Here is a 26,975-nt window from a genome sequence, read left to right as displayed (position 1 = left end):
TCCTTCTCTTGGGATCCAGCACCAACTTGATTTTCCCATTCTATCTGCATATTGAAATCCCCCATAACTATTTTAACATTGCCCTTTTTACATATCTTTTCTATCTCTTGTTGTAATTTGTACCCCACATCCTGGCTAGCTGATATAATTCCAGTTAGGGATTTTTTTTTATCCTTAACATTTTTTAACACTACCCTAATTCTAAGAATTGTAAATCTCTGATCCTATGTCATTCTTTCTAAGGATTTGATTTCCCTTCATGCCCTGACCAATCAAGAATCTATTAACCTCTACCTAAATATACATAAAGACAGCCTTCACAGCTGCCTGTAGCGAAGAATTTCAGACATTCACTACCCTCTGGCTAAAGAAATTCCTCCTCATCTCTGTTCTAAAAGGATCACCCTATATCCTGAGGCTATGTCCTCTGGTCTTAGATTCTCCTACCATAGGAAACATCCTCCCCACATCCACTCTATCAAGGCCTTTCAAGATTTGATAGTTTTCAATGAGATCACCCCTCACTCTTCTGAATTCTAGTGAATACAGGCTCAGAGCCATCAGATGCTCTTCACATGACAGTTCAGCATATCCTTTCTATAAGGAGCCCAAACCTGCTCACAATACTCCGTGAGGCCTTGCCAGTGCTTTATAAACTTTCAACATTGCATTTGCCTTCCTCACCCAAGTCCCTTTGCTTTCAGTATTTTGAATTTTCTTTCCATTTGGAAAATATTCAGTCCTTTCATTTTTTCTACCAAAGTGCATGGCCATTCACTTCTGACACTGTATTCCATCTGCCATCTCTTTGCCCATTCTCCTAATCTGTCTAAGTCCTTCTGTAGCCTGTCTACTTCCTCAAAACTACCTGCCACTCCAGCTATCTTCATATCATGTGCAAACATTGCTACAATGCCATCAATTCCATCCAAATCATTGACATATAACGAAAAAGTCACCAGCAGCCAGTCAGACAAAGCTCCCTTTATATCTACTCCTTGCCTCTTGCCAATCAGCTACTCCTTTATCCGTGCTAGAAACTTTATGTAATACCATAGGCTCGTAGCTTGTTAAACAGCCTCATGTGTGGGACCTTGTCAAAGGCCTTTTGAAAATTGAAGTACGCGACATCAACTGATTTTCCTTTGTCTATCCTGCATGTTATTTCTTCAAACAATTCCAACAGATTTGTGAGGCAAGATTTTCCCTCGAGGAGACCATGCTGACAACGGCTTATTTTATAATGTGCCTCCGAGTATTTGAGAACTTACCCTTAATAATTGACTCCAACATCTTCCCACCCACTGAGGTCAGACTAATTGACCTATAGTTTCCTTTATTCTGCCTCTGTCCCTTCTTGAAGAGTGGGGTGACATTTGCAATTCTCTAGTCTTTCGGAACCATTCCAGAATCTAGTGATTCTTGAAGGATCGTTGCTAATGCCTCCACAATCTGTTCAGCCACCTCTTTAAGTACTCCGAGTTTTTGATGTAATATTCAGGGAAGTTGGATGCTAGTGCATTTGAACTTTTGTGAAATATAAAGGTTCCATTCTTATGAACTGTATGTAACTGGAACAGGTTGCAAGTTGCAAATATAGCCACAGAGTTCCCACCCTGCACAAGATATCCTGAAGTGGGAGGATGAACAGCCAGAGGCCATGGTAGATATTGGTACAAATGTCAGGTAGGAAAAGGGAGGAGGTCCTAAAAACAGACTACAGGGAGTTAGGAAAGAAGCTGAGAAGCAACACCAGAAGGCTAGTAATCTCAGGATTACTGCCTATGCCATGCGACAGTGAGTATAGGAGTAGAATGTGATGAAGGATAAATGTGTGGCTGAGGGATTGGAGCAGGGGTCAGGGATTCAGATTTCTGGATCATTGGGACCACCTTTTGGGGCAGGCATGACTTGTACAAAAAGGACGGGTTGCACTTGAATCTGAGGGTCATCAATATTATGGCGGGGAGGTTTGCTAAGGCTACTGGGGAGAGTTTAAACTAGAATTGCTGGAGGGTGGAAACGGAACTGAAGAAATGGAAGAAGGGGCAGTTGGCTCACATATAGTGGACACTTGTAGGCAGTGTGAGAGGGAGGATAGGCAGGTGATAGAGAAGGGACATGCTCAGACTGATGGTTTGAGATGTGTCTATTTTAAAGCAAGGAGTATTATGAACAAAGCGAATGAGCTTAGAGTGTGGATCAGTACTTTGAGCTATGGTACACACAACACGCTGGAGGAACTCAGCAGGTCGGGAGCAACACCTCATATACCAACTGGGTAGTCTCCAGCCCCTTGGTATGAACATCGAATTCTCCAACTTCCGGTAATTTCCTCCCCCTCCCCTCCCCTATCCCAGTTTCACTCTGCCCTCTCCCCCAGCTGCCTACTACCTCCCTTTTGGTTCCGCCTCCTTCTACTACCCATTGGGCTTTCCCCTTTTCCTCCTTCACCTTTCCTGCCTATCCCCTCCCCCACCCCTTTATCTTTCCTCTTACTGGTTTTTCACCTGGAACCTTCCAGCCTTCTCCTTCCCACCTTCCCCTCACCTTCTTTATAGGGCCTCTGCCCCTTCCCTCTTCAGTCCCGATGAAGGGTTCAGGCCCGAAACGTTGACTGATCATTTCCACGGATGCTGCCCGACCTGCTGAGTTCCTCCAGCATGTTGTGAGTGTTGCTTTGACCCCAGCATCTGAAGAGTATTTTGTGTGTACTTTGAGCTATGATGTGGTGGCCAATACAGAGACTTGGATGGCTCAGGGGCAGGAGTGGTTACTTAGAGAGCCAGGCTTTAGATGTTTCAGAAAAGACAGGGAGGGAGGCAAAAGAGGTGGGGGAGTGGCACTGCTGATCAGAGATAGTGTCATGGCTGCAGAACAGGAGAAAGTCATGGAGGGATTGTCCACCTACCGTGTCTCTGGGTGGATGTCAGAAACAGGATGTCAACTGGGTGTTTTTTACAGACCACCCAATAGGAACAGGAACATTGAGGAGCAGACAGGAAGACAGATTCTGGAACGGTGCAATAATAACAGAGTTGTCATGATGGGAGATCTTAATTTCCCAAATATTGATTGGTACCTCCCTAGAGCAAGGGGTTTAGATGGGGTGAAGTGTGTTAGGTGTGTTCAGGAAGGTTTTCTGACACAATATGTAGATAAACCTACAAGAGGAGAGGCTGTACTTGATCTGGTATTGGGAAATGAATCTGGTCAGCTGTCAGGTCTCTGAGTGGGAGAGCATTTTGGAGATAGTGATCACAATTCTATCTCCTTTACCATTGGAGGGGCATAGGAGCAGACAAGTCAGGAAAGTGTTTAATTGGAATAAGGGGAAATGTGAAGCTATCAGGCAGGAACTTGGAAGCATAAATTGGGAGCAGATGTTCTCAGGGAAATGTACGGCAGAAATGTGGCAAATGTTCAGGGGATATTTGCATGGTGTTCTGCATAGGTATGTTCCAGTGAGACAGAGAAAGGAGGGTAGGGTACAGGAACCATGGTGCACAAAGGCTGTTGAAAATCTCGTGGAAAAGAAAAGCTTAACAAAGGTTCAAAAATCTAATAATAGAGATCTAGAAAATTATAAGGCTAGCAAGAAGGAGCTTAAGAATGAGATTAGGAAAGCCAAAAGGGGCCATATGAAGGCCTTGGCGAGCAGAATTAAGGGAAACCGCAAGGCATTCTACAAGTATGTGAAGAGCAAGAGGATAAGACGTGAGAGAATAGGACCAACCAAATGTAACAATGGAAAAGTGTGTATAGAACCGGAGGAGATAGTGGAGGTATTTAATGAATACTTTGCTTCAGTATTCACTAGAGAAAAGGACCTTGGTAATTGTTGGGATGACTTACAATGGACAGAAAAGCTTGAGCATGTAAACATTAAGAAAGAGGAGGTACTGGAGATTTTGGAAAGCATCAAATTGGATAAGTCACTGGGACCCAACGAGATATACCCCAGGCTACTGTGGGAGGTGAGGGAAGAGATTGCTGAGCCTCTGGCAATGATCTTTGCATCATCAATGGGGACGGGAGAGACTCCAGAGATTTGGAGGGTTGTTTCCTTATTCAAAAAAGGGTGCAGAGAAAGCCCAGGAAATTATAGACTTTAGTGGTTGGTAAGTTGATGGAGAAGATACAGAGAGGCAGGAATTATGAACATTTGAAGAGACATAATGATTAAGAATAGTCAGCATGGCTTTGTCTAAGGCAGGTCGTGCCTTATGAGCCTGATTGAATTTTTTGAGGATGTAACTAAACACATTGATGAAGGAAGAGCAGTGGATGCAGTGTATATGGATTTCAGCAAGGCATTTGATAAGGTACCCCATGCAAGGCTTACTGAGAAAGTAAGGAGGCATGGGATCCAAGGGGATCTTGCTTTGTGGATCCAGAACTGGCTTGCCCACAGAAGGCAAAGAGTGGTTGTAGACGGTGACCAGTGGTGTGCCTCAGGGATCTGTTCCGGGACCCCTTCTCTTTGTGATTTTTGTAAGTGACCTGGATAAGGCAGTGGAAGGATGGGTTAGTAAATTTGCTGTTGACACAAATGTTGGGGGTGTTGTGGATAGTGTGGAGGGCTGTCAGAGGTTACAGTGGGACATCGATAGGATACAAAACTGGGCTGAGAAGTGGCAGATGGAGTTCAACACAGGTAAGTGTGAGGTGGTTCATTTTGGTAGGTCAAATATGATGGCAAACTATAGTATTAATGGTAAGACTCTTGGCAGTGTGGAGGATCAGAGGGACCTTTGGGTCTGAGTCCATAGGATACACAAAGCTGCTGCGCAGGTTGGCTGTGTGGTTAAGGCGGCATACAGTGCATTGGCCTTCATCAACCATGGGATTGAGTTCAAGAACTGAAAGGTAATGTTACAGCTATCGCCGTCATTGTGGCTATCCCTCGAGGTCGAGGATGATGGTCTTCGTTCTGTTGATCTACTTATGGGCTCTCAAGTGGCTTACGAGTCCAATCTTGGTTTTAAAAGTTCTTCTGCATTCAGGACAGGTAGTTCCAGATGGCAGATCGGGCTTTGGTTGTTGCTCCCTCTCTTTTCATTTTCTTCTCTTTTCCTATAATTCTGCACATCTGTTGACTCCGAAAGTTGCTGTTCCTTCTCGGATGATGGCTTGCCAGAGTTTCCTGTCCTTGGCATTGGTTTCCCAATTGTTGATGTTGTTGGTGTCGATGTTACATTTCTTCATGTTGGCTTTTAAGACGTCTTTGAATCTCTTCTGTTTTCCGCCTCTTTTACATTTGCCTTCTTTAAGCTGGGAGTAGAAGATTTGTTTCGGCAGACGTTCGTCTTTCGTCCGAACAACATGACCGCTCCATCTTAGTTGGTTCTTGATGACGTAGGCTTCAATGCTTGTTATTTTTGCTTCATTTAGCACACTGACGTTGGTTCTTCTATCTTCCCAGCTGATATTTAAGATGTTTTGAAGACAGCGTTGATGGAACTTTTCAAGTGCCTTCAGATGTTGTCGGTATGTTGTCCAGGTTTCTGATGCATACTGGAGTGTTGAGATTACCACTGCTTTGCACACTAACATTTTGGTGTCTGTTGGGATGTCACGATCATGAAAGACTCTTGTTTGGAGACGTCCAAAAGCATTTCCAGCGCATTTAAGATGATGTTGGATCTCGTCATTAAGGTCGACATTGGAGGAGAGGTGACTTCCAAGATACGGAAAGTGGTCCACGTTTTCCAGGGTTGTTTCGCCAAGTTGAATTGATGGTTCTATCCGGTTTGTCTTAGTTGGTGACGGTTGATAGATGATCTGAGGCTTCTTTGAATTGATGGTAAGTCCAAGTTTCATGTATGCACCGTTGAAGGCAGTCAGAATCTGTTGTAGGTGGTTTTCTGAAAGAGCTGCAACGCTGTTGTCATCTGCGTATTGGAACTCGTGGATGTCTTCGTTTTGGACTTGAGGCAGGCAAGATTGAAAAGTCTGCCATCTGTTCTGTAGACAATTTCGATTCCTGGGGGTAGGTCGTCTTTGATAATGTGGATGATTGTCACAATGAAGATGGTGAACAAAGTTGGGGCAATCACGCGTCCCTGTTTTACTCCTGATCTGACTTGAAAAGGCTCACAGTTACTGTTGCTGACCATGAGTGTGGCAAGCATGCTATCGTGGAGGAGTCTCAGGATTCAAATGTACTTTTCAGGGCATCCATAGGGGGATAGGACATCCCATAGGAGTTCCCTTGATACCGAGTCAAAGGCTGTGGTGAGGTCGATGAATGCCATGTACAAAGGTTGAAGTTGTTCACGACATTTTGCTTGTAGTTGTCGCATTGTGAAGATCATGTCTATTGCTCCACGTGATGGTCTAAAGCCGGCTTGTGTCTCCGGAAGGATTTTCTCAGCTAAAGGCTTGAGCCAGTTGTTCATGATGCGGTTGAGGACCTTTCCTGCTGTTGCTAACAGGGAAATTCCATAATAGTTGCTGCATTCGGATCGATCACCTTTCCTTTTGTAGATGGTAACGGACCCTGGTCAGACCCTACTTGGAGTACTATGCTCAGTTCTGGTCAACTCACTACAGGAAGGACGTGGAAACCATAGAAAGGGTGCAGAGGAGATTTACAAAGATGTTGCCCGGATTGGGGAGCATGTCTTATGAGAATAGGTTGAGTGAACTTAGCCTTTTCTCCTTGGTGCAACGGAGGATGAGAGGTAATCTAACAGAGGCGTATAAGATGACGAGGCATTGATCGTGTGGATAGTCAGAGGCTTTTTCCGCAGGGCTGAAATGGCTAAGATGAGAGGGCACAGTTTTAAGATGCTTGGAAGTAGTTACGGAGGAGACGTCAGCAGTATGTTCTTATTATGCAGAGAGTGGCGAGTGCATGGAATAGGCTGCGGCAACGGTGGTGAGAGCAAATACAATCGGGTCTTTTAAGAGACTCTTGGATAGGTGCATGGAGCTTAGAAAAATAGAGGGCTATGGGTAACCTCAGGTAATTTCTGAGTAAGTAAATATTCAACACAGCATTGTGGGCTGAAGGGCCTGTATTGTGCTATAGGTTTTCTATGTTTCTAAGATGCCTGCAGCCCCATTGCAGTTGGCAAACCTTTCCCATCAGCTTGTTTGTATTTCCTAGGCTGTGTATATGTTGGGTGTTCCTAAGCTAGAGAGAACCTGTTGTAATAAGTGTCAACATCGATATGCTAAATAGATTATTGGCCCATCCAGTCAATTCCAACCTGTATAATGTTCCTGGATCCTTTTCTTCATCAGCTCAACATTTTATTCCCTCTTCCCTCCAATTTGCCCTCTTTAATACATCTATGCAATGTACTATGTTCGTGAGTTCCACCTTTTCATCCATGTTCGGATAAGGAAGGTTTATTTTTCCTGAAATTCCTGTTTTTCTTTTGCCCATTATGCTGCTGGCAGCAGTGAAGGTCCTCCATCTCTGGCGGCATTCATGGCTTCTTTGATCATGACAGTAGCTTCCTCAAGGTTTACTGTCAGTCATGCAAGTTCTGGATGGAGACTCAGGAATACCGTCACACACAGATATAGAAGGATTCTTCATTGCAGTTTCCATAAGTTTTGTTTGACAAGTCAGAGTTGGTAACCCTGACCTGAACCCTGAACCTCGAGGATCGGTGGACCACTCTTCATCTGGCCTCTACCATTTAACCTGTTTGCCATGGGTGACCCCACCCATAGCCAAAGTACAAAGCCCTGACTCCAGCCAGCATAGCTCTCCGGGTCATTGGGGCACACAAACATCCAAACCACAATAAGGTTATGGTCCTTTTGGAGGGAATTCCCTATTAGATTTCTTTATATTTATGGTCATTGTTACGTTTATTCTCATAAGTGGAAGCATTCTATCTACTCACTCTAGCAGAACTTTTCCTCTTCTTAAATACCTCTTTTAGGTCACCCTTTCAGCTACTTTTCTCAGGTGAAAAGAGATCCTGTTTGTTTTTCCTGATGTGTTTATCTTTGCATTTCTGCTATCAACTTTGTAAATCGGTGCACTCTCTCTAGCCTCTTCACTGCTCATCCAACGTGTTTCCTTCCCAGGTACACATCAAAGCAAGGAAATGATTTGTTCTCTCTGCCATCTCTTTATTATTAACTGTGGTTTTGTCCTATCTATCTTTTTGTAGCCCCATTCTCACATTTATTGATTGCCTGCAGAACATTTGCTAGTTGGTTTTATGTTACATAAGATATAAAAAGTATATTGTAACTTTGTTTGATCAAAAGAATCTGAAGAGTTAATTAGACAAAGTGCCTTTTTGTGGGCTATGGCGGGCTCTGCACTCATTGGGGTATTTACTGATAAATATGATTAAGTTTTCACTATTCACCACGCTTTAGGCATTGTTTTTCAGATCCCCATGGTGATCTAATTTTCCCCCCAGTCCTATTGTTTGTTACCTTAAATCCTTGATACTATTTCTTAGGATTTGAGTGAAAAAAAAACAAACCATAATCTTCAAATTGGAAACATTTGTGGAGGTTTATAATCAGACTTTATGAGCATGTCATAGTAAGTGTTGGGTGCACTCCAACTCAACTCAAAGCTACTGTTTTTAGTTCAGAGGCAGTTGTAGTATATGAATCTTTTAAATATAAACTGCATCTTTCTATCATTTTAAAATGTAAACGTAAGAATCAGTAACTTTGTTTTTTTTATAACAATGAGACATTCCATCATAGCTATGTAACAATTTCTCAATCAAATTGTTTATGTCTAGCACAGAATAACAGGAATTTCCTGTTATCCATTTGGTTTTGGACCTGAAGTTTGTGGTCTGATTAAAAATCACATGCATCATTGTGGATAGGGAATAGGAATGTAGAAACACAACTCACAAAACATGAGATTTTCATTAGTATCTTGAACTTTTTAAAAATAGTATAAATACAATCAGGGAAGCATTTTCTACTTTTATGGTATTGTCAGTGCCCTTTTCAGGATGTTGTAAAGCACTTCACAGCACATGGGGGAAACACAATGGCTAATTTGCACAAATGATCAGATCATATGTTTGTGTTGTTAATTTAGGGATAAAATATTGGCCAAAACTACCCAAATTTTCATAGATATAGTACATTGGACTTTGGTGTCCGCCTAAGAAAGCCAGCAGAGCTTCAGCATTACATTTATTTTTAGCCTAGATTATGCTAATTTTGTTGCATGTTCTGGCAACCTTTTGGCTCAAAGGTGGTACTGGCACCTACTGACATACAGATGACTTAGCTGCATGTCCAAAAAGGCATTTATGTAATAACTTGAGCAACACAAATCAAAGTTGCTGGTGAACGCAGCAGGCCAGGCAGCATCTCTGGGAAGAGGTACAGTGGAAGTTTCGGGCCGAGACCCTTCGTTAGGACTAACTGAAAGAAGAACTAGTAAGAGATTTGAGAGGGGGAGGGGGAGATCCAAAATGATAGGAAAAGACAGGAGGGGGAGGGATGGAGCCAAGAGCTGGACAGGTGATAGGCAAAAGGGATATGAGAGGATCATGGGACAGGAGGCCCAGGGAGAAGGAAAAGAGGGAGGGGGGGAACCCAGAGGATGGGCAAGGGGTATAGTGAGAGGGACAGAGGGAGAAAAAGGAGAGGGAGAGAAAGAATGTGTGTATATAAATAACGGATGGGTTACGAGGGGGAGGTGGGGCCTAGCGGACGTTAGAGAAGTCGATGTTCATGCCATCAGGTTGGAGGCTACCTAGATGGAATATAAGGTGTTGTTCCTCCAGCCTGAGTGTGACTTCATCTTTACAGTAGAGGAGGCCATGGATAGACATGTCAGAATGGGAATGGGACGTGGAATTAAAATGTGCGGCCACTGTTGCTTGAATTTCCAGCATCTGCAGAATTCCTCGTGTTTGCGTATGTAATAACTTATAATGAACCCAAGAGTTGCTTGTAACAATGTATTAACTACTGTTATTGTTATCAAGTGAACAATGCAGCTTGTCTACTACTTTGGATATTTCCTATGATGTAGAAGGAGGCCCTTTGGCCCTTCTAATTTAGGCCATGGTTCTGTGGCTTTAGTCCGTCAAGAAAAGTACTTGAAATGATGCTGTACTCTCTCTGAATTGAATTGAATTAGTGACAGAGCACTGCACTTTTGAACAGTGGATTGTGACATTCTGATGCTAAGGACCAAAGAAGGAGGTGTTGGATTACCCACTCTTGGTTAGATGGTGGCACACTCAGTCTCAGCGGCCTTTCTGTGTCAAAACAAAGGTGTAATTGTTGTCATTTATATCTTTTTACGACTGCTAGACACCGCTGGATATTAAAAACGTCAAATACTGCAGATCTACCCCACTAGGGAGTTGCTTGATAGTGGTGGAGCTGACTTGTTGTGTACCATGTTACTGGCTGCTACAGGGAGGTGTCCGAAGCAGTGCACAGTTCAACAGATGGTCTTGGACATCTTTTCTTTTGCTCGCATGATCCTGTTGGGCATTGGTGATGTTGAACACTGCAAGTCTGGTTCACTGGTTCATTGGGGAGAGTGACAGCAGCAGAGCTGCAGTTATTGTGCAGACCAGTCCCTCATGCTGCAGGGTTCCCTGGTGCAGCCAGACAGCAGAGGAAGTACCAAGGCAATGCGGAGCAGCATGTGTACACACTGTGTTGATGCCTGGGTGCCTGGGTCCTCCTGTCAGTGCTGCCCTCCAGTGCTCACTTGGTAGAAGAAATGCTGGCTAGTGTTCATCTGTGGATGCACTAGCATGTGATGATTGGACCGCTGCATGCTCGTCGTGACAGACAATATCCAATGCACCACCGATCTACAGGACATGGTACTCAGGGAGTTGGGCTATAGTTTCTTTGTGTATGATTGTATGTTTACTGCAATGATAATTATATGTGTTTTATGTGCCTTGTGCTGTGCATGACTATGTTTTGTATCTTGGTGCTGGAGCAATGCTGTTTTGTTTGGCTATATTTTTGAATGCTGTATGTTTGAATGATAGTTAAATTTGAACTTGGATGTAACCCTGTTTCTAAACTCAGCCCACATTTTGTTCGGTGTCCCTCAAATTGGGACTGTGCTCTCCTAGCATGAAAATGTTGGGCGAGGTCAGTAAACTTGTTTTTAATTCTCTCTCCTTATCTCAGCTTGGTAACTGAGCATAAATAATTGCAACTTTGCCACTTATGATGACAGAGAGATTCTATTGAAATATTTAGTCATTGCCATTGTCTTCAGAATGAAATCTTTTGAGTTGAATTTTGAATTTTAAACAAAGTTGAACTGTAGTTAATTTCATTACCAAAAATATGTGGGTCCCTTGGAGGACAAGAAGGGGGAATTGATATTGGGTAATGTGGAAATGGCGAAGGCTTTGAATGGCTACTTTGTGCCGGTCTTCATGGTGGAGGACGTCGAACATGCCAAAGAGAGATGTTATGAATGCGATGGGAGGTGAGGTCCTCAATACTGCTAAAGAGGTAGTGCTGAGCAAACTTGTGGGTTTGAAGGTTAGATAAGTCTCCCGGTCCTGTTGGAATGCAGCAGGGTTCTGAAAGAAATGGCAGAAGTTATAGTAGAGGCTTTGGTGATAATTTACCAAATTTCCCTCGACTCTGGGCAGGTACCGATGGATTAGAAGATGGCGAATATCATCCCACTGGTCAAAGAAGAATGTAGGCAAAAGGCAGGTAACTATAGGTCCGTTAGTTCAACATCTGGTTGGGAAAATGCTTGAAGCTATCATTAAAGAAGAAATAGTGAGACATCTGGAAAGAAATGGATCCATCAGGCAAGCACTGCATGCATTCAGCAAAGTCAGGTCCTGTTTGACAAACTTACTGGAGTTCTTTGAGGATATAACAAGCGCAGTGTATAGAGGGAACAGATGGACGTTACTGACTTGGATTTCCAGAAGACATTTGATAACATGCCGTCACGTTCTGGGGGAGTCAAGAACCAGAGGACACAGTTTAAGAATAAGGGGTAGACAATTTAGAATGGAGTTAAGGAAAAACTTTTTCACACAGAGGGTTGTGGTTCTGTGAAATGCTCTGCCTCAGAAGGCAGTGGAGGCCAATTCTCTGGATTCTTTCAAAAAAGAGTTAGATAGAGCTCTTAAAGATAGCGGAGTGAAGGGATATGGGGAGAAGGCAGGAAAAGGGTACTGATTGTGGATGACCAGCCATGATCACAGTGAATTGTGGTGCTGGCTCAAAGGGCTGAATGGCCTACGCCTGCACCTATTGTCTATTGTATAAAAGACTTATCCATAAGATAAGGATGCATAGAGCTGGGTGTGATGTATTAGCACGGATAGAGGATTGGTTAAATAACAGAAAACAGAGAGTTGGGGATACATAGGTGTTACTCTGCTTGGCAATGAGTGGAGAGCGGTGTGCCACAGTAGTCAGTGCTGGGCCCACAACTGTTCACGATATATATTAACGATCTGGAAGAGGGGACTGAGTATAGTGTATCCAGGTTTGCTGATGATACTAAATTGAGTGGAAAAGCAAATTGTGCGGAGGACCTTCAAAGTTTGCAGTGAGATATAGATAGGTTAAGTGAGTGGGCAAGGGTCTGGCAGATGGAGTACAATGTTGGTAAATGCAAGGTCATCCACTTTGGAAGGGAAAATGGAAGAGCAAATTATTATTTAAATGGTAAAAGATTGCAGCATGCTGCTGTGCAGAGGGACTTGGGAGTGCATGTGCATGAATCACAAAAGGTTGCTTTGCTGGTGCAGCAGGCTATCAAGAAGGCAAATGGGATGTTTGCCTTCATTTCTAGAGGGATTAAATTTAAGAACAGGGACGGTATGATGCAACTATACAGGGTACTGGTGAGGCCGTACTTGGAATTCTGCGTGTATTTCTGGTTTCCTTACTTAAGAAAGGATATACTGGCTTTGTAGGCGGTGCAGAGCAGGTTCACCAGGTTGATTCCAGAGATGAGGGGGTTAGACTGTGAGGAGAGATTGAGTTACCTGGGACTGTACTTGCTGGAATCCAGCACAATGAGAGGAGATCTTATAGAAACATATAAAATTATGAAAGGGTTATATAAGATAGAGACAGGAAGGTTGTTTCCACTGATAGGTGAGTCTAGAACTAGGGGGCATAGCCGCAAGCTTTGGCAGAGTAGATTTAGGATGGAGATCAAGAGGAACTGCTTTTACCAGAGGGTGGTGAATCTAAGGAATTCTCTGCCCAAAGAAGCAGTAGAGGCTACCTCAGTTAATATATTTAAGACAAGGCTGGATAGATTTTTGCATTGTAGGGGAATTAAGGGTTATGGGGAAAAGGCGTGTAGGTGGAGATAAGTCCATGGCCAGATCAGCCATGATCTTATTGAATAGCTGAGGAAGCTTGACAGACCAGGTGTCATACTCCTGCTGTTATTCCTTATGTTTTTATGTTATATAATGCAAAATTCACTAAGTATTGGCTGTTTGCAGTGATGAAATATCATATTTTGGAACTCACCAGATTTAATGTAATATTTTATTTCTTTGGTTAACTTTCAAAATATACCATCTACGAACTGGTGGTGATCTGAGTTGTCTTAGTGCCTCTGTTTTCTGCACTCAGAATTGTCCCTGAACGTAAGGTCAAGTTAACTGGTTGTGTTTTGCACAATGCTGTCACATGTTTGCAAAATATATTTTATTCATTCAGAAGATGCTGGTATTACTGATAAATGCAGATTTTATTCCCTTTTCCTTAAATCCAAACCTTAAAATACTACCTTACTGTGCTCCTTCATTTATCAAACTCTATGTCAGAATTATTTTAGAAGTTGAAGAATATTTCAAATAACCCTCCAAAAATAAAAGACCTTCCTCACTTAAATCTTAAATCTGAACCTATTGGACTTCATCTCATAGACACTATTCACACGGGTACTTCAGTTCTTCCCTGTTTCTCTCTAATTTTCTAGAATCCTTTATTTTCCATTTTACCTCAATTCAACATTTAATGGACTTATCTCCTCTCACACCCGCTGTTTCCTCTATTCGTAGCCTGACGTCTCCCCTCACTCCACAACATGCAATTGTTTTTATTTTCTGAACTTCAAAATGACTCTCTGTGGGAACACCATCCTCCACTGAAAGCATAATCCTTCAAACTTTAATTTTCTTGAACTTTGGAAGGAATATCAAGCTGAAAAATATTTCTCTGTGTCAGGGATTAGATCAAATGTGCTGCTTTTCACAAGAAATAAGCGGCATAAAGTTATACAATATTTGATGAGATGGAAGAATAAAAAAATACTTCAACGGGCACATATTTAAAGGCTAATCAAAGAAATATGTGAGAATCTGGCATTTTAACTTAATGCAGAGAGGTGTAGTCATGTAGGACCTTGCTAAGAACAGTGATAGAAGCAAAATCCACCATTCTTCCATTGTTTAAAATCACAGAGCAAAACACAGCGTGGAAAAAACTCTTTTACCCATCAAGTTCACACTGATCATCAGTACCCATTTTGTCTAATCCTAGATTTAACTCACTATTTTTGTATATTTTTGAACATCATATCAAAATTTAGTACTCTAATAGTTTTAATTTCAGTCTATTTGATCACAACTTATTTGCCCTTTTTAACCTTACCATACATGTTTGCTTGGTTCCATTCTGTTTCGACACAGAACCACCTGCGCTAAATCCAGTTTCTGCTCCTGTTCCTGATCTATTGCAATGAGATGCCTTCTAATGATCTTCCAGTGTTTCTGCCCTTTGGCAATATCGTCTGAAGTACCACATTTTTACCCCTAAATTGATAGCACAATTTTAAATATGAGTGTAATTAGGCCATATCCAAGAATCAAGTTATCAGTTTTCTTTCTTCCAATTGAACATCTGAAAACAAATCTATTTCACCTGCCTTTGTCAGATTAACTCAAGACTAAAAGAATTGTTGCAATACCCAGCTGTTCTTGAAACCTATTATTTTGTCCATTTCTGTAGTACTGTAACTATTGTCTCACTCCACTACTATTACAATGCTTGGCTTCAATTTAAATTACTTTAGACTCTTTATCTTGATTGATCTTCGTGGCTTGCCTTCCAAGATTTGCAGCTTATTTGAAACTCCTCCATGCAGTTATCTATCACTTTTATTCTCACCTGCTGTTCATTACCCATCATCAGAATTCTTTCACTGATGCCTCCTGTCTTGTATCCTTTCAGTTTCCACCAGTCCAACTTCTATTTCTGTTCCGTCTTGTCCTCTGATTCCGGCCACCTTTGTCATACACAGATCCTGCCCTCTACTTTATAGTGATACTCCAGCCTTTACCAATATGTACCTAACATTTGAAGCCCTCATTGAAAACTAGCACCACCCCATCACCTCACTATTTCTCGTAATTTTCAGAGTTTGTGCAAAACTTAACTTTATCAAAATTGTGTTCTTCCATCTCCATTCTGTTACTGTTTGATGCCTGTTTCTTATTTATGAATCATAGAGTCATTTCCTATATTAAAGCTGTGTTCTTTTGTTCTATGCATTAGATCTTTCTGAATACAGTCTTATGTATTGCTTTTCTTGGGTATTCTTTACATAATATCACCTATCAGGATGTACAATTTATTAAGTAAGTATTTCATAAGCTAATATACCTGATTTGCTCAGTGTTCTTTTCCTAAGTCCTTTTCTTTTACACAGGAAGAAGTATTGGAACAGCAACAGGTGGAAAGGAATGACAACAGTTTTTATCGTATCTGTATGTTTTGTAATGAAGAATTTGCAGGAAACAGGTATGTATTTTCTAAGGCAGTTATATTTTTCTGGCTCAGAGGAAGATTCAGATGAACTTTGAATTTTTATCTCAGATAACCTTTTACAGCCAAGCTTTGAATGAAAATTTATTAAATTGCTTGCCACATGAAATAATGGACCTAGAGCAATCTTACTGAGAGAATTCTCAGACCAAATCTAATCCTTCATTTATGTATAAATCACCACGTACTTCTAATTTAGTTTTCTCTTGCATTAGAAATCCTCAACCTTAAGTACTCAGGTTCTGTGGTTTCCTAACTCCTACCTCCCACAACCTTCTCTTTTAATGAGCAAACTTAAACACGCTTTCCACATGTGTCCATTCTTGGTGTTAACGTATTGTAAAACTTATGGATATTAGACATTTTTGAGAACAAGAACTGATCATTGAAATTATGTTCATGAAGCATTTCACTTCTGGTAATCTGAGACCATAAGACATAGGATCAGAATTAAGCCATTCAGCCTATCGAGTCTACTCCACCATTCCATCATGGCTGATTTATTATCCATCTCACCCCCATTCTCCTGCGTTCTCTCTTTAACCTTTGACACCCTGACTAGTCAAGAACCTTTAAATATCCACTTTAAATATACTCAATCACTTGGCCTCCACAGCCATCCGTTGCAATGAATTCCATGGATTCACCACCCTTTGGCTAAAGAAATTCCTCCTCATCTCTGTTCTAAATAGATGTTCTACTCTGGTCCTAGACTCACCCCCTGTAGGCAACATCTCTCCAGATCCACCCTATCTAGGACTTGCAATATTGGATAGGTTTCGATGAGAACCCCTCTTCTGTCTGCTAAACTCCGGTGAGTACAGGCTCGGAAAAATCATACGCTCCTCATATGTGAATCCTTTCATTGCCAGGATCATTCTCGTGAACCTCCTCTGAACCCTCTTCAGTACCAGCACATCATTTTTTAGATATGGGGTTCAATACTCCCAAGTGTGGTCGGACCAATGCGTTATAAAGCCTCAGTATTACATCCTTGCTCTTGTATTCTAGTGTCAGAAGGAATGTTAACGTTGTATTTGCCTTCCGTACCACTGGCTTCACCTACAAGTTAACCTTTTGGGAATCCTGCACAGGGACTCCCAAGTCCTTTTGTATATATAATTTTCAAATTTTCTCCCCGTTTAGAAAGTAGACTTAACTTTTATTCCTCCTACCAAAGTGCATGACCATACACTTTCCATCTACCATTTCTTTGCCTGTTCTCCCAATCTAAGTCCTTCTGCAGACTCTCTGCTTCCCTCAACACTATATCTTCGTATCTTCTGCAAGCTTCACCACAAAACTGTCAATTTCGTCATCCAAATCATTGATGTATAATGTGAAAAGAAGTGGTCCCAATAATGACTCCTGCAGAACACCACTGGTCACCGGGAGCCAGCAGGATATGCCTCTCTCATTGCCTCCTGACAGTCAGATTAACAGAAGCTGCAGATTGTTCTAATTAACAATCTGCAGCTCCTGACTGAAAAGATCAAGGAACTGGAGCAGGAAGTTTTCAAGGCCATCCAGGACATTGAAAACCTCATTGATGAGACTTTTACTGAGGTGGTCACACCTAGGGTGCAGCCTTCAGATAGTTGACAGATGACCATCAAGAGAAGCAAGGGACATAAGCAATCAGTGCAGGGTTCCTCTGTGACCATTCCCCTCAGCAACAAGTATACCCCTTTAGATATTGCTGAGGGGGTGGGGGGCTGACCTATCGGGGCACATCAGCAAGAGCCAGATGAGTGGCACTGTGGCCAGCTCCATTGCTCAGCAGGAAACATTAAAGTCAGGCAGAGTGATAGTGATAGGAGAGTTAAAGAGGCAGACAAGAGATTCAGTGGCCACAAAAAAGACATTAGGATGGTGGGTTCCTTCCCAGGTGCTAGAGTCCAGGCTGTTTCAGAGCAGCTGCAGAAGGTTCTCAAAGAGGGAAGGAGAGCAGCCAGAGATTATGGTGCACAGTGACACCAATGATACAGGGGTAAGAGGTCCTGCACACTGAGTATAGGGAGTTGGGGAAGATTCTGAAGAGAATGACCTCTAGGATAGTAATCTCTGGATTATTCCCAATACCACCTGTTAGACAGGGCAGGAATAGGGTGATTGTATAGATGAAAGAGTGGCTGAAGATGTAGTGCAGGGGGCAAGGTTTCAGATTTCTGGATTATTGGGATCTCTTCTGGGGAAGGTTTAACCTGTACAAAAAAGATGGGTTACACCTGAATTTAGGGGACCAATAATCTTGCGGGCAGGTTTGCTACAGCTGTTGGGGTGGGTTTAAACTAATTTGGCAAGGGAACTAATTTGGACTGATAGGGCTGAGGATGGGGCAATTGGTATACAAGTGATACTGTGAGGAAGAACAGGCCAATGATTGGGCAATATTACAATCAGTGGACTAAGTTGAAGTGGAACACGTGGGCAAAATTGAATAGGGTGATGAATACAGGTGTTATATTTGGATGCGTGCAGTATATGAAATAAGGTAGATGGTCACATAGCACGTTTAGAGATTGGCAGATGTGACGTGGTGGTCATCACTGAGTCATGGCTGAAAGAAGATCATAGTTGAAAGTTTAACATCCAAGGATACACATTGTATTGAAATGGCAGCCAGGCTTGTAGGCATAGGGGGTGGGGTTGCTCTGTTGGTAAAAAAATGAAATCAAATCCTTAGAGGTGATATAGGATCAGAAAATGTAGAATTCTTGTGGGTAGAGTTAAGAAACTGCAAGGGTTAAAAAAAAACCCTCAAGGCAGTTATATACAGTCTTCCAAACAGTGGCCAGGATGTGGGATACAAATTACAATGAGAATTAGAAAAGGCATGTAGTAAAGGTAATGTTGCAGTCGTCATGGGGAATTTCAATATGCAGGTAGATTGGGAAAATCAGGTTGGTGCTGGATCCCAAGAGAGGGAATTTGTAGAATGCCTATGAGATGGCATATGGGCCAGTTAGCCTGACTTGAGTGGTTGGGAAGCTGTTGGAATCCATTAATTAGGATGAGGTTTCCGAGTACCTGGGGGCACATGGTACCAAGTACTAAGAGTCAGCATGGTTTCCTCAAGCGGAATTCAACCAAAAAATATATTGGAATTCTTTGAGGAAATAGCAGGCAGGATGGACGAAGGAGAGTTAGTGGATTTATTTATTTGGATTTTCAGAAGGCTTTTGACAAGGTGCTGCACATGAGGCTGCTTAACAAGATAAGATAAACAAGTGCTTACTTTTCTTTTTGATTTTCATTTCAGAAGTTACCCTGCACTCTCAGAACTTTTCTATGTTAGCATGGGTTTGCTTAGTAATTGTTTAAAATTGTATTCTTTTATTTTAAATACACATTCAGAGCGGTTCTCTTCAATCATATGGCCAAAGATCATGCTTTCAACGTGGGTCTTCCAGACAATATTGTGTACTGCAATGAGTTTCTGGATTTGGTGCAGAAAAAAATGGATAAGTACGTTTTTTTATTTCTATGTTTCTATGTAATAGGGTTGTTACAAAGATTGATAACTATTGAGTAATGTTAGTTTGTTTCCACAGTTACAATGTATGGGGCACATAAGTCATATTGCTCCTTTTATCAACTAACGTTGTCTACCTGCTCACAAAATTTAACAGAGCAAATGATTCTTACGGTTAGTGGGCAGTCTGCAATAGGCCCTGCTGTAAACAGTTGAATGAAAAAGACTATTGAGCAGTTATGATTAGCCTTCTCAATCCTCATCCATGTCAAACTGATTCAGGTTTAGATTCAAGTTGGAGATTTTCACCAACAAAGCAATTTAAATAATTATGGATATGGCAACAAGCCATTTTCCATTTAGGAAATTTGCTGTTTCTTAAAGCAACTTTGTTTATTCAGCATCACAGATCAGATTGGTTTTACTTATCACAACGTACATCTTGTCTTGAGTACTAAAATTGAGTTTGTTCTACTGTTTACTTCCAATGTGCAATCTCTGTTTTGGAATCCTGAGCTTTGTTGAATTTTATTCCACACCTAATCGGCCAAATGAATTTTGCTGAATGAACATGATGTATAACCAGATACCCCTAAATTACCATTATGCCCAAGTAGCTGGATTTTCCAACATATTACCTGCACAAATCCAGCATTGCTATGACTTGCAAGACATTACAATTAATTTCTTTACTTGCCTGTGGTAGACACAGAAATGTTTCTTATATTCCAGCACCTAATCAAAAGTCATTCCATTTGCTTGCTTTAGAGCTTGCAACAGAATTGAAACAAGCTTAAGTTAAATCCATAGCAAAGCTTAACAGCATCAGTTGCCAAATCAGAAAAATGATTGCACTCATATTTTAGAAGTACAGGTTTCCCCCTCTATCCGAAGGTAGAGCGTTCCTATGAAACCGTTTGTAATCCAAAATGGTGTAAAGTGAAGAAGCAATTAACATTAATTTTTATGGGAAAAGTTTTTGAGCGTTCCCAGACCCAAAAAATATCTACCAAATCATACCAAGTAGCACATGAAACCTAAAATAACACTAACATATAGTAAAAGCAGGAATGATATGATAAATACACAACCTATATAAAGTTGAAATACTTTCCTGCAATCATTGCAGCACTGTCAAGCGTAGCGAAAATCTCACACTAGCGCTCTGGGCGGAAGCACTCTCTCCAGTAACCTTTAAGCTATGAAGCTGCCGTCGTCTCAAAAACCGATCAAACCACCCATGACCACCTTTAAATTCCACTTTCGCAGAAATGTCTTTCATTTATATTGGAAAAATTTTTGCATGTTCCCAGACCCGAAAAATAACCTACCTAATCATACCAAATAACACATAAAAATACACAGCCTATATAAAGTAGAAATAACGTACAGTGTAGTTTCACTTACCGGAATTGGGAAGACGGCGAGCATACTGACGGTGGTGTGTTAGGCTGAGGTTGCAGTGGTAGGAGGTACAGGAGACTGGTCACTGACATCTTCTATGTCTGCCTGCCTCGATGTCGAAGGCCGAGGTTCGTCGTCTGCTGTGGCTGATGTGGAAGGCTTGAAAAATGACAGTATGCTTGACTGCTTAGCCTCACGCATTTTTCTATCATACAGTTTTTTTGTAAGCACTCAAACCATCCTGCAAATATGCCCTAAACCTACGTGCCCTTTCAAAATTAAAGTCATACTTTTCTGCAATCATTGCAGCTCTGTTAATCGCAGCAAAAATCTCACGCAAGTGCTTCACGTTCAGTTCTTGGACAACTTCTCTTTCGGGCTGTTCGCTACTGCGTTTGGTTTCGATTTGTATCCTTTCCTCTTGCAATTGCATCAGCTCTTCATCTGTCATGGTCATGGGATGCCAAATCCTCTTCAACATCATCTTCGTCAACTTCCACAAACCCAGCCTCCTTAGCCAAAGTCACGATTGCCATAATTATTGTTGATAGTTCGAAGCCTTTAAAATCGTTCACTGCTTCGGGACACAGTTTCCTCCAAACGCCATTGCTTATCGAGACTGTTAGCCTATCGGGAGCATCTCCAAGGTTGGCGATTGCCAATTTTATATTGTATTCTTTCCAGATCTCTCGCAAAGACACTGCGGAGTTGCCCTCTTTGTCAATTGTACTTACAATAAAACGCATTACATTTTGTGTATAGTAAGCCTTAATTGTGGCTATTAGGCCTTGGTCGGACGGCTGCAGCAATGATGTCATATTCGGCGGTAAGAACACAACACGAATGTTACCGCTATACTCGGTAATGCCAGGTGGATGAGCAGCACAATTATCGACAATCACAAGACACCTATTATCGAGGTTGTTTTCTGTACAGTGTTTTTCAACAAAAGGACTAACGTATTCACTCGTACTCAGAAAAAAACCCTTGGGTATTCCAACTGCTTGGATGTGAACGGAACACAACAGGAAGTGTATTCTTATCAACGCCTTCGGATTTTCCGAATGGTACACTAGTAGAGGCTTAAGGACAGCATCACCAGTGGTGTTAATAATAGGCATTAGGGTAAACCTGTCCTTCGATGCCTTGTGTCCCTTAGCCTGCTTTTCTTCTTTCCAAATAAATGTCTTACTCGGCAATTTTTCCAATAAATTGCAGTTTCATCACAGTTAAACACCTGCTCATACAAATAACCACCTTCTGTAATTATATTCTTCAGTTCTGCTGGGAACTTTTCGGCAGTTTCCGTATCAGCCGAAGCACTCTCTCCAGTAAACGTTAAACTATGAAGCTGCCCTCACCTTAGAAACTGATCAAATCACCCATGACTACCTTTAAATTCCACTTCCGCAACATTTTCATCACCATCGGCCAGTGCTTTCTGTTTCAACTTATTAAAAAGACTGACTGATTTCTCCTTAAGTATAAGATAACTTAATGGAACACCACGCTTTGTACACCCATCAATCCACTCAAGCAATAGACTTTCCATTTTATCCATTACTGGATGCCGACTAAAAGAGACCACTTTGCTACAAGCAGAACCAATAGTAACATTGGCAGCTTTCAAGATTCTTTCTGTCTGCGTGTAAATAGTGCAAATGGTGGATGCAGGCAAGTTCAACGCACGAACAATGTCCTTACTTAGTTGACCATGATCAAAACGCTTAATTACGTACAGTTTTACGCTAAGCGTAACACACTTACGAGCTCTCTTAGGCTTTTCCGATACCTTAGAACTCACCTTGCTAACGGATGCACAAAATAAATTGAGATGAAGCACAGATGCTCACAGACACATGCTTAAGCTATGGCGGCTAGAATGCAGTTCCGGGGGAGGAGCTTGGCTGCTCGGGGTGTGTGCTGCCTTTTTTCATAAAAACAAAAACACTCTTCGGTTAGCGAAAATAGGTAACTAATATAGGTCTTTCATAACAGCGAGCTGTCGTAAAGCGAACGTTCGGAAAACGGGGGCCACCTGTATTCACAAACTTCAAAACGTCATCTTTGAGTTAGAATAGTTTCTGTTTCGCCACATCCAGAAAGGATTTCTGCAGTCAGCCTTTCAGCAGGTTTTGGAAGAGAATTCATTATCCCACCCTTCCCACAGGGTTCACAGACGGTATAAATAGGTGTAGCACAGGAACAGCTGAAACTATAAATGACAGTTACAATATAAAGCTACATTACAAAAGAAAATTCAAGGCAGAGTTACCTTTCCAGGTGTCTGTTGGGAAAACACAACTCCCTAAATGGTCTTACCCAGAAGATTGTGTAAATGGAAGTAGATATTCATACACTCCCTTTGCAAACAGGCCTCCACTTTTTGGTAAGTGCAAAAAAAAAACTTAATAATTTAGAATTCATATAGTTAAGATAGATTTACAGTACATAACAATGTACAACCAGGATTTATTTTAATCTTCGCTATTTGCCTAGTCCTTCTCTCTTCTGCTGTTAAACCTCACTGGTGCTGTGCGTGTCTGCTGTTGTCAGGGAGAATGCTGTTGAGTTGGTTCTCCTGTTTGTTATCTTGGGACAGAGAATATAACAGTTACTGGAAATCAGGGGAAAAAGGTGAATGGTGGAAATACCCAGCAGGACAGACCAATGTGTTCTTTTCCTATTTATTTTTCTCACCAACTTCCTTAATTTGTTAACAAATTAGCCCTCATAGCCATTGTGACATTTGGACAAACTTAGCCTTTGACCAAAGATATTCCATTCCTTCTTTGCATTCTCCTGTCTCTCTGTTACATTAGTTTACCACTTATTAGTTTGTTGTACATCCTTGCATCTCCATTATAAACTCTTCAACCACTTGGGTTATTTTTGGCTTGCTGAGTGCAAGTACAAACTTGAATAAATATTTCAGTCAGAGGAGGGTAGTTTGTAGTTCACTGCTTTGTTCTTCCTATGTGGCATCTTGTCCTGGACGTATTTTTTAAAAATTGGAAAAATGTCAGGCAATATGTTAACTCCACTGAAGCTCGTGAAAATGCTTCATGTTTCTTATTGCCATGTTTACAGTAGTAAATGAATACTGCTGAAGGGTTGATGAAAGCCTGAAATTGTCACTGCTGTTCTCCATGTGTTCAAGGATGTGGCTTCCCAGAAATGTAGACAGAAGTGCACAGATGATGTGGCACACAAGGAAGCCAGTTGACCCATCCTACTTGTGTCAGATGTTTGAAATATGTTTCTCATGTTTTTTTACCATAACCTGGAAAATTTTTCTCTTGGATGGACATTTAATTTTTTTTTCCCAAACATATTCTTGAATCTTATTTCACACCCTTTGTCAAAAGGTGTCTGACAGTTTATCATTACTTGATGTATTTTTCCCCCTCTTATTGCCTTCAGTTCTCTTTTAATAATTTCTTGTGTTCATCTTCTAATAATTTTTTGTGTTCAGTTGAATTACTTAACTACTGTTCCTGCATGAAAGTTCTATTCATGGTTTTAGTATTCAATCAACATAAATAAAAATATTGAATATTAATTTTCTTTGTTTTAATCTTGACGTCAATGCAGTTGTACAGTCAGAGAAATAATTACTGCTACAGGACAATAAGAATTTAAATTTTTATATTTTTCAGGTAAAGTAATGATTGATTGAACCTTTTTGTGCATTAAGTATTTAAGAACAAATGCATTCTTGACAGATGTATTCTTTTTGCAGTTTGCAATGTTTGTATTGTGAGAAAACATTTCGGGACAAACATACACTCAGAGACCATATGAGGAAAAAGCAGCACCGTAGAATCAATGCCAAAAATCAGGAGTACGACAGATTTTACACCATCAACTATCTGGTAAGGCTTTTGTATGGCTTTGGAGTGCAGCTTTAGAATGAAGAAAGGCGATTATTGAGTAGCTTAGGCAGCATCCATGGGGAGAGAAGTAGTCAACATTTTGAATCGGTAACCGATTGTGTATTGTGTTTTAAAAAAGGAGGAGAGGTGGAGGTGTCTAGATCAGTGTTGTAGGGATTGCCAATACTTGCTGCAGTTAGAGACAGAAGAAAAATACTATAGGTACATGGAAATAATTGTTCCCTTTACAACTTTGATCCACAACTATTCAGAGATACTACTTCCTTTATTCTGTCCTCCCTCCCAATTCCTGCAGTCCAAACATGCTTGCATTCAGACTTTGAATTTCGATGAAGGGCCATTGTCACGAAATATTGACTTTGTTTCTCTTTTCATTATCTGTTGTGTTGTAAACAGCATCTTTGCTTGTTACTGACTTCCAGCACCTGCAAGTTTTAGTTGCGGAGACAAGAGACTGCAGATATTGGAATCTGGAGCAACAAACAATCTGCTAGAGGAACAGCAAATCCAGCAGCTTCTTTGGGGGGAGTGGATAGAAATTTCAATAATATGGGTTGAGTCCCTGCACTGGGACTTTTTTTTCCCCAATTAGCACACACACATATACAGGTTTCCCCCGCCATCTGAAGGTAGAGCATTCCTATGAAACGGTTCGTAAGCCAGAATGTCACAAAGTGAAGAAGCAATTACCATTTATTTGGGAAAAATTTGTGAGCGTTTGCAGACCCAAAAAAAACCTACCAAATCATGCCAAATAACACATAAAACCTAAAATAACAGTAACATATAGTAAAAGCAGGAATGATATAAATACACAGCCTATATAAAGTAGAAATACTTTTCTACAATCACTGCCGCACTGTTCTCTGTAGTGACAATCTCACGCAAGCGCTCTCGGCAGAAACACTCTCTCCAGTAACCTTTAAGCTATGAAGCTGCCAAATCATACCAAATAACACATAAAAATACACAGCCTATATAAAGTAGAAATAATGCATGTACAGTGTAATATCACTTACCGGAATCGGGAAGACAGCGTCGAGCACACTGATGATGGTGTGTTAGGCTGAGTCATCAGAGATTGGGGTGGTGCAGTGGTCCAGTGGTCCCCAACCTCATGCAGTGGTGCAGCGGTAGCCGGGACGCACCCAGCACATCTTTAAGAAAAGAGCTGAAATAAGCAAGCTAATTAATTGGGTGCTGCCCGGCACGTAAATGTTGCCCAGATCAGAGGCAACGCAATTGACAATCGCCTCTGATCTGGCCCGACATTTTCATGCCGGGCAGCACCTAATTAATTAGCTTGTTTATTTCGGCTATTTTTCTTAAAGATGTGTTGGGCGCGTCCCGGCTACCGCTGCATTCTCCACGGCAATGTATCAGTCCGGGGGTTGGGGTGGTGGAACACTGAGGTGTCATCTTGTCGTCCTCTGTTTCCATCAGGGCAGCCAGGTCATCTTCTTCTATGTCTGCCTGCCTCCAGGTCGAGGTTCGCCATCTGCTGTGGCTGATGTGGAAGGCTTGAAAAACGACAGTATGCTTGACTGCTTAGCCTCGCGCATTTTTCTGTCATACAGTTCTTTGTAAGCACTCAAACCATCCTGCAAATATGCCCTAAACTGATGTACCCTTTCAAAATTAAAGTTGTACTTTTCTGCAATCATTGCAGGGAAAATCTCACGCAGTTGCTTCATGTTCAGTTCCTGGATGACTTCACTTTCGGTCCGTTCACTACTGCATTCGGTTTCGATTGTTATCCTTTCCTCTTCCAATTGCATCAGCTCTTCATCTATCAGTTCTTGGTCATGGAATGCCAAAACCTCTTCAACATCATCTTCGTCAACTTCCACAAGCCAAACTCACTTTGTCCTTACTTTGTTCACCACAATCGAAATGCTTAATTATGTCTAGTTTTACGCTAAGTGTAACATCCTTACGAGCTCTTTTAGGCTTTTCCAATACCTTAGAACTTATCTTGCTAACGGCTGCTCAGAGGCACGTGTTTAAGCAATGCCGGCTAGAATGCAATTCCAGGGGAGGAGCCTGGCTGCTCGGGGTGCGTGCTGCCTTTTATCGCGCGCTGCCTTTTTTCGTACCAGTGGAAACACCTTCTGTTAGCGAAATCTTTAACTAGTGTAGGTCTTTCGTAACAGCGAGGTTTTGTAAAGCGAACGTTCGAAAAACGGGGGACACCTGTATAAGACAAATTATCAACTCTTTCTTCCAATTAGTCCCAGCATTAAACTCTTAAATGAGTTAATAGCAGAAAAATTCTAACAAATAACACATAATAATTGTGCCACTCACACAAAATGCTGGATGTTTTTGAGTGTTGATCAAAACAAAGCAAATAATTTCATCTAGAATTGTTCCAAACATGTTAGTTATATGACAGCGATCATGGAACATTTAAATAGGGCTAGTTGATAGGACCTTTG

At 41.4% G+C, this 26,975-nt stretch overlaps 1 protein-coding gene across 2 annotated transcripts in view; it reads left to right on the top strand.

Moving 5' to 3' along the window:
* The window catches only part of znf277 (zinc finger protein 277), a 70,568-nt gene that overhangs the window by 25,587 nt on the left and 18,006 nt on the right, over positions 1–26,975 (top strand). For both annotated transcript variants that reach the window (XM_072267618.1, XM_072267617.1), the window contains exons 5-7: positions 15,647–15,738; positions 19,120–19,230; positions 24,384–24,516. In XM_072267618.1, coding sequence (XP_072123719.1) covers positions 15,647–15,738; positions 19,120–19,230; positions 24,384–24,516 — 336 coding nt within the window. The remainder of the gene's footprint in view (positions 1–15,646; positions 15,739–19,119; positions 19,231–24,383; positions 24,517–26,975) is intronic.

Source organism: Mobula birostris, chromosome 9, assembly GCF_030028105.1.
Source record: "Mobula birostris isolate sMobBir1 chromosome 9, sMobBir1.hap1, whole genome shotgun sequence".
Taxonomy (NCBI): Eukaryota; Metazoa; Chordata; class Chondrichthyes; order Myliobatiformes; family Myliobatidae; genus Mobula; species Mobula birostris.
The sequence above is the reverse complement of the archived record's forward strand: the minus strand, read 5'-3'. Positions and strand labels throughout refer to the sequence as shown.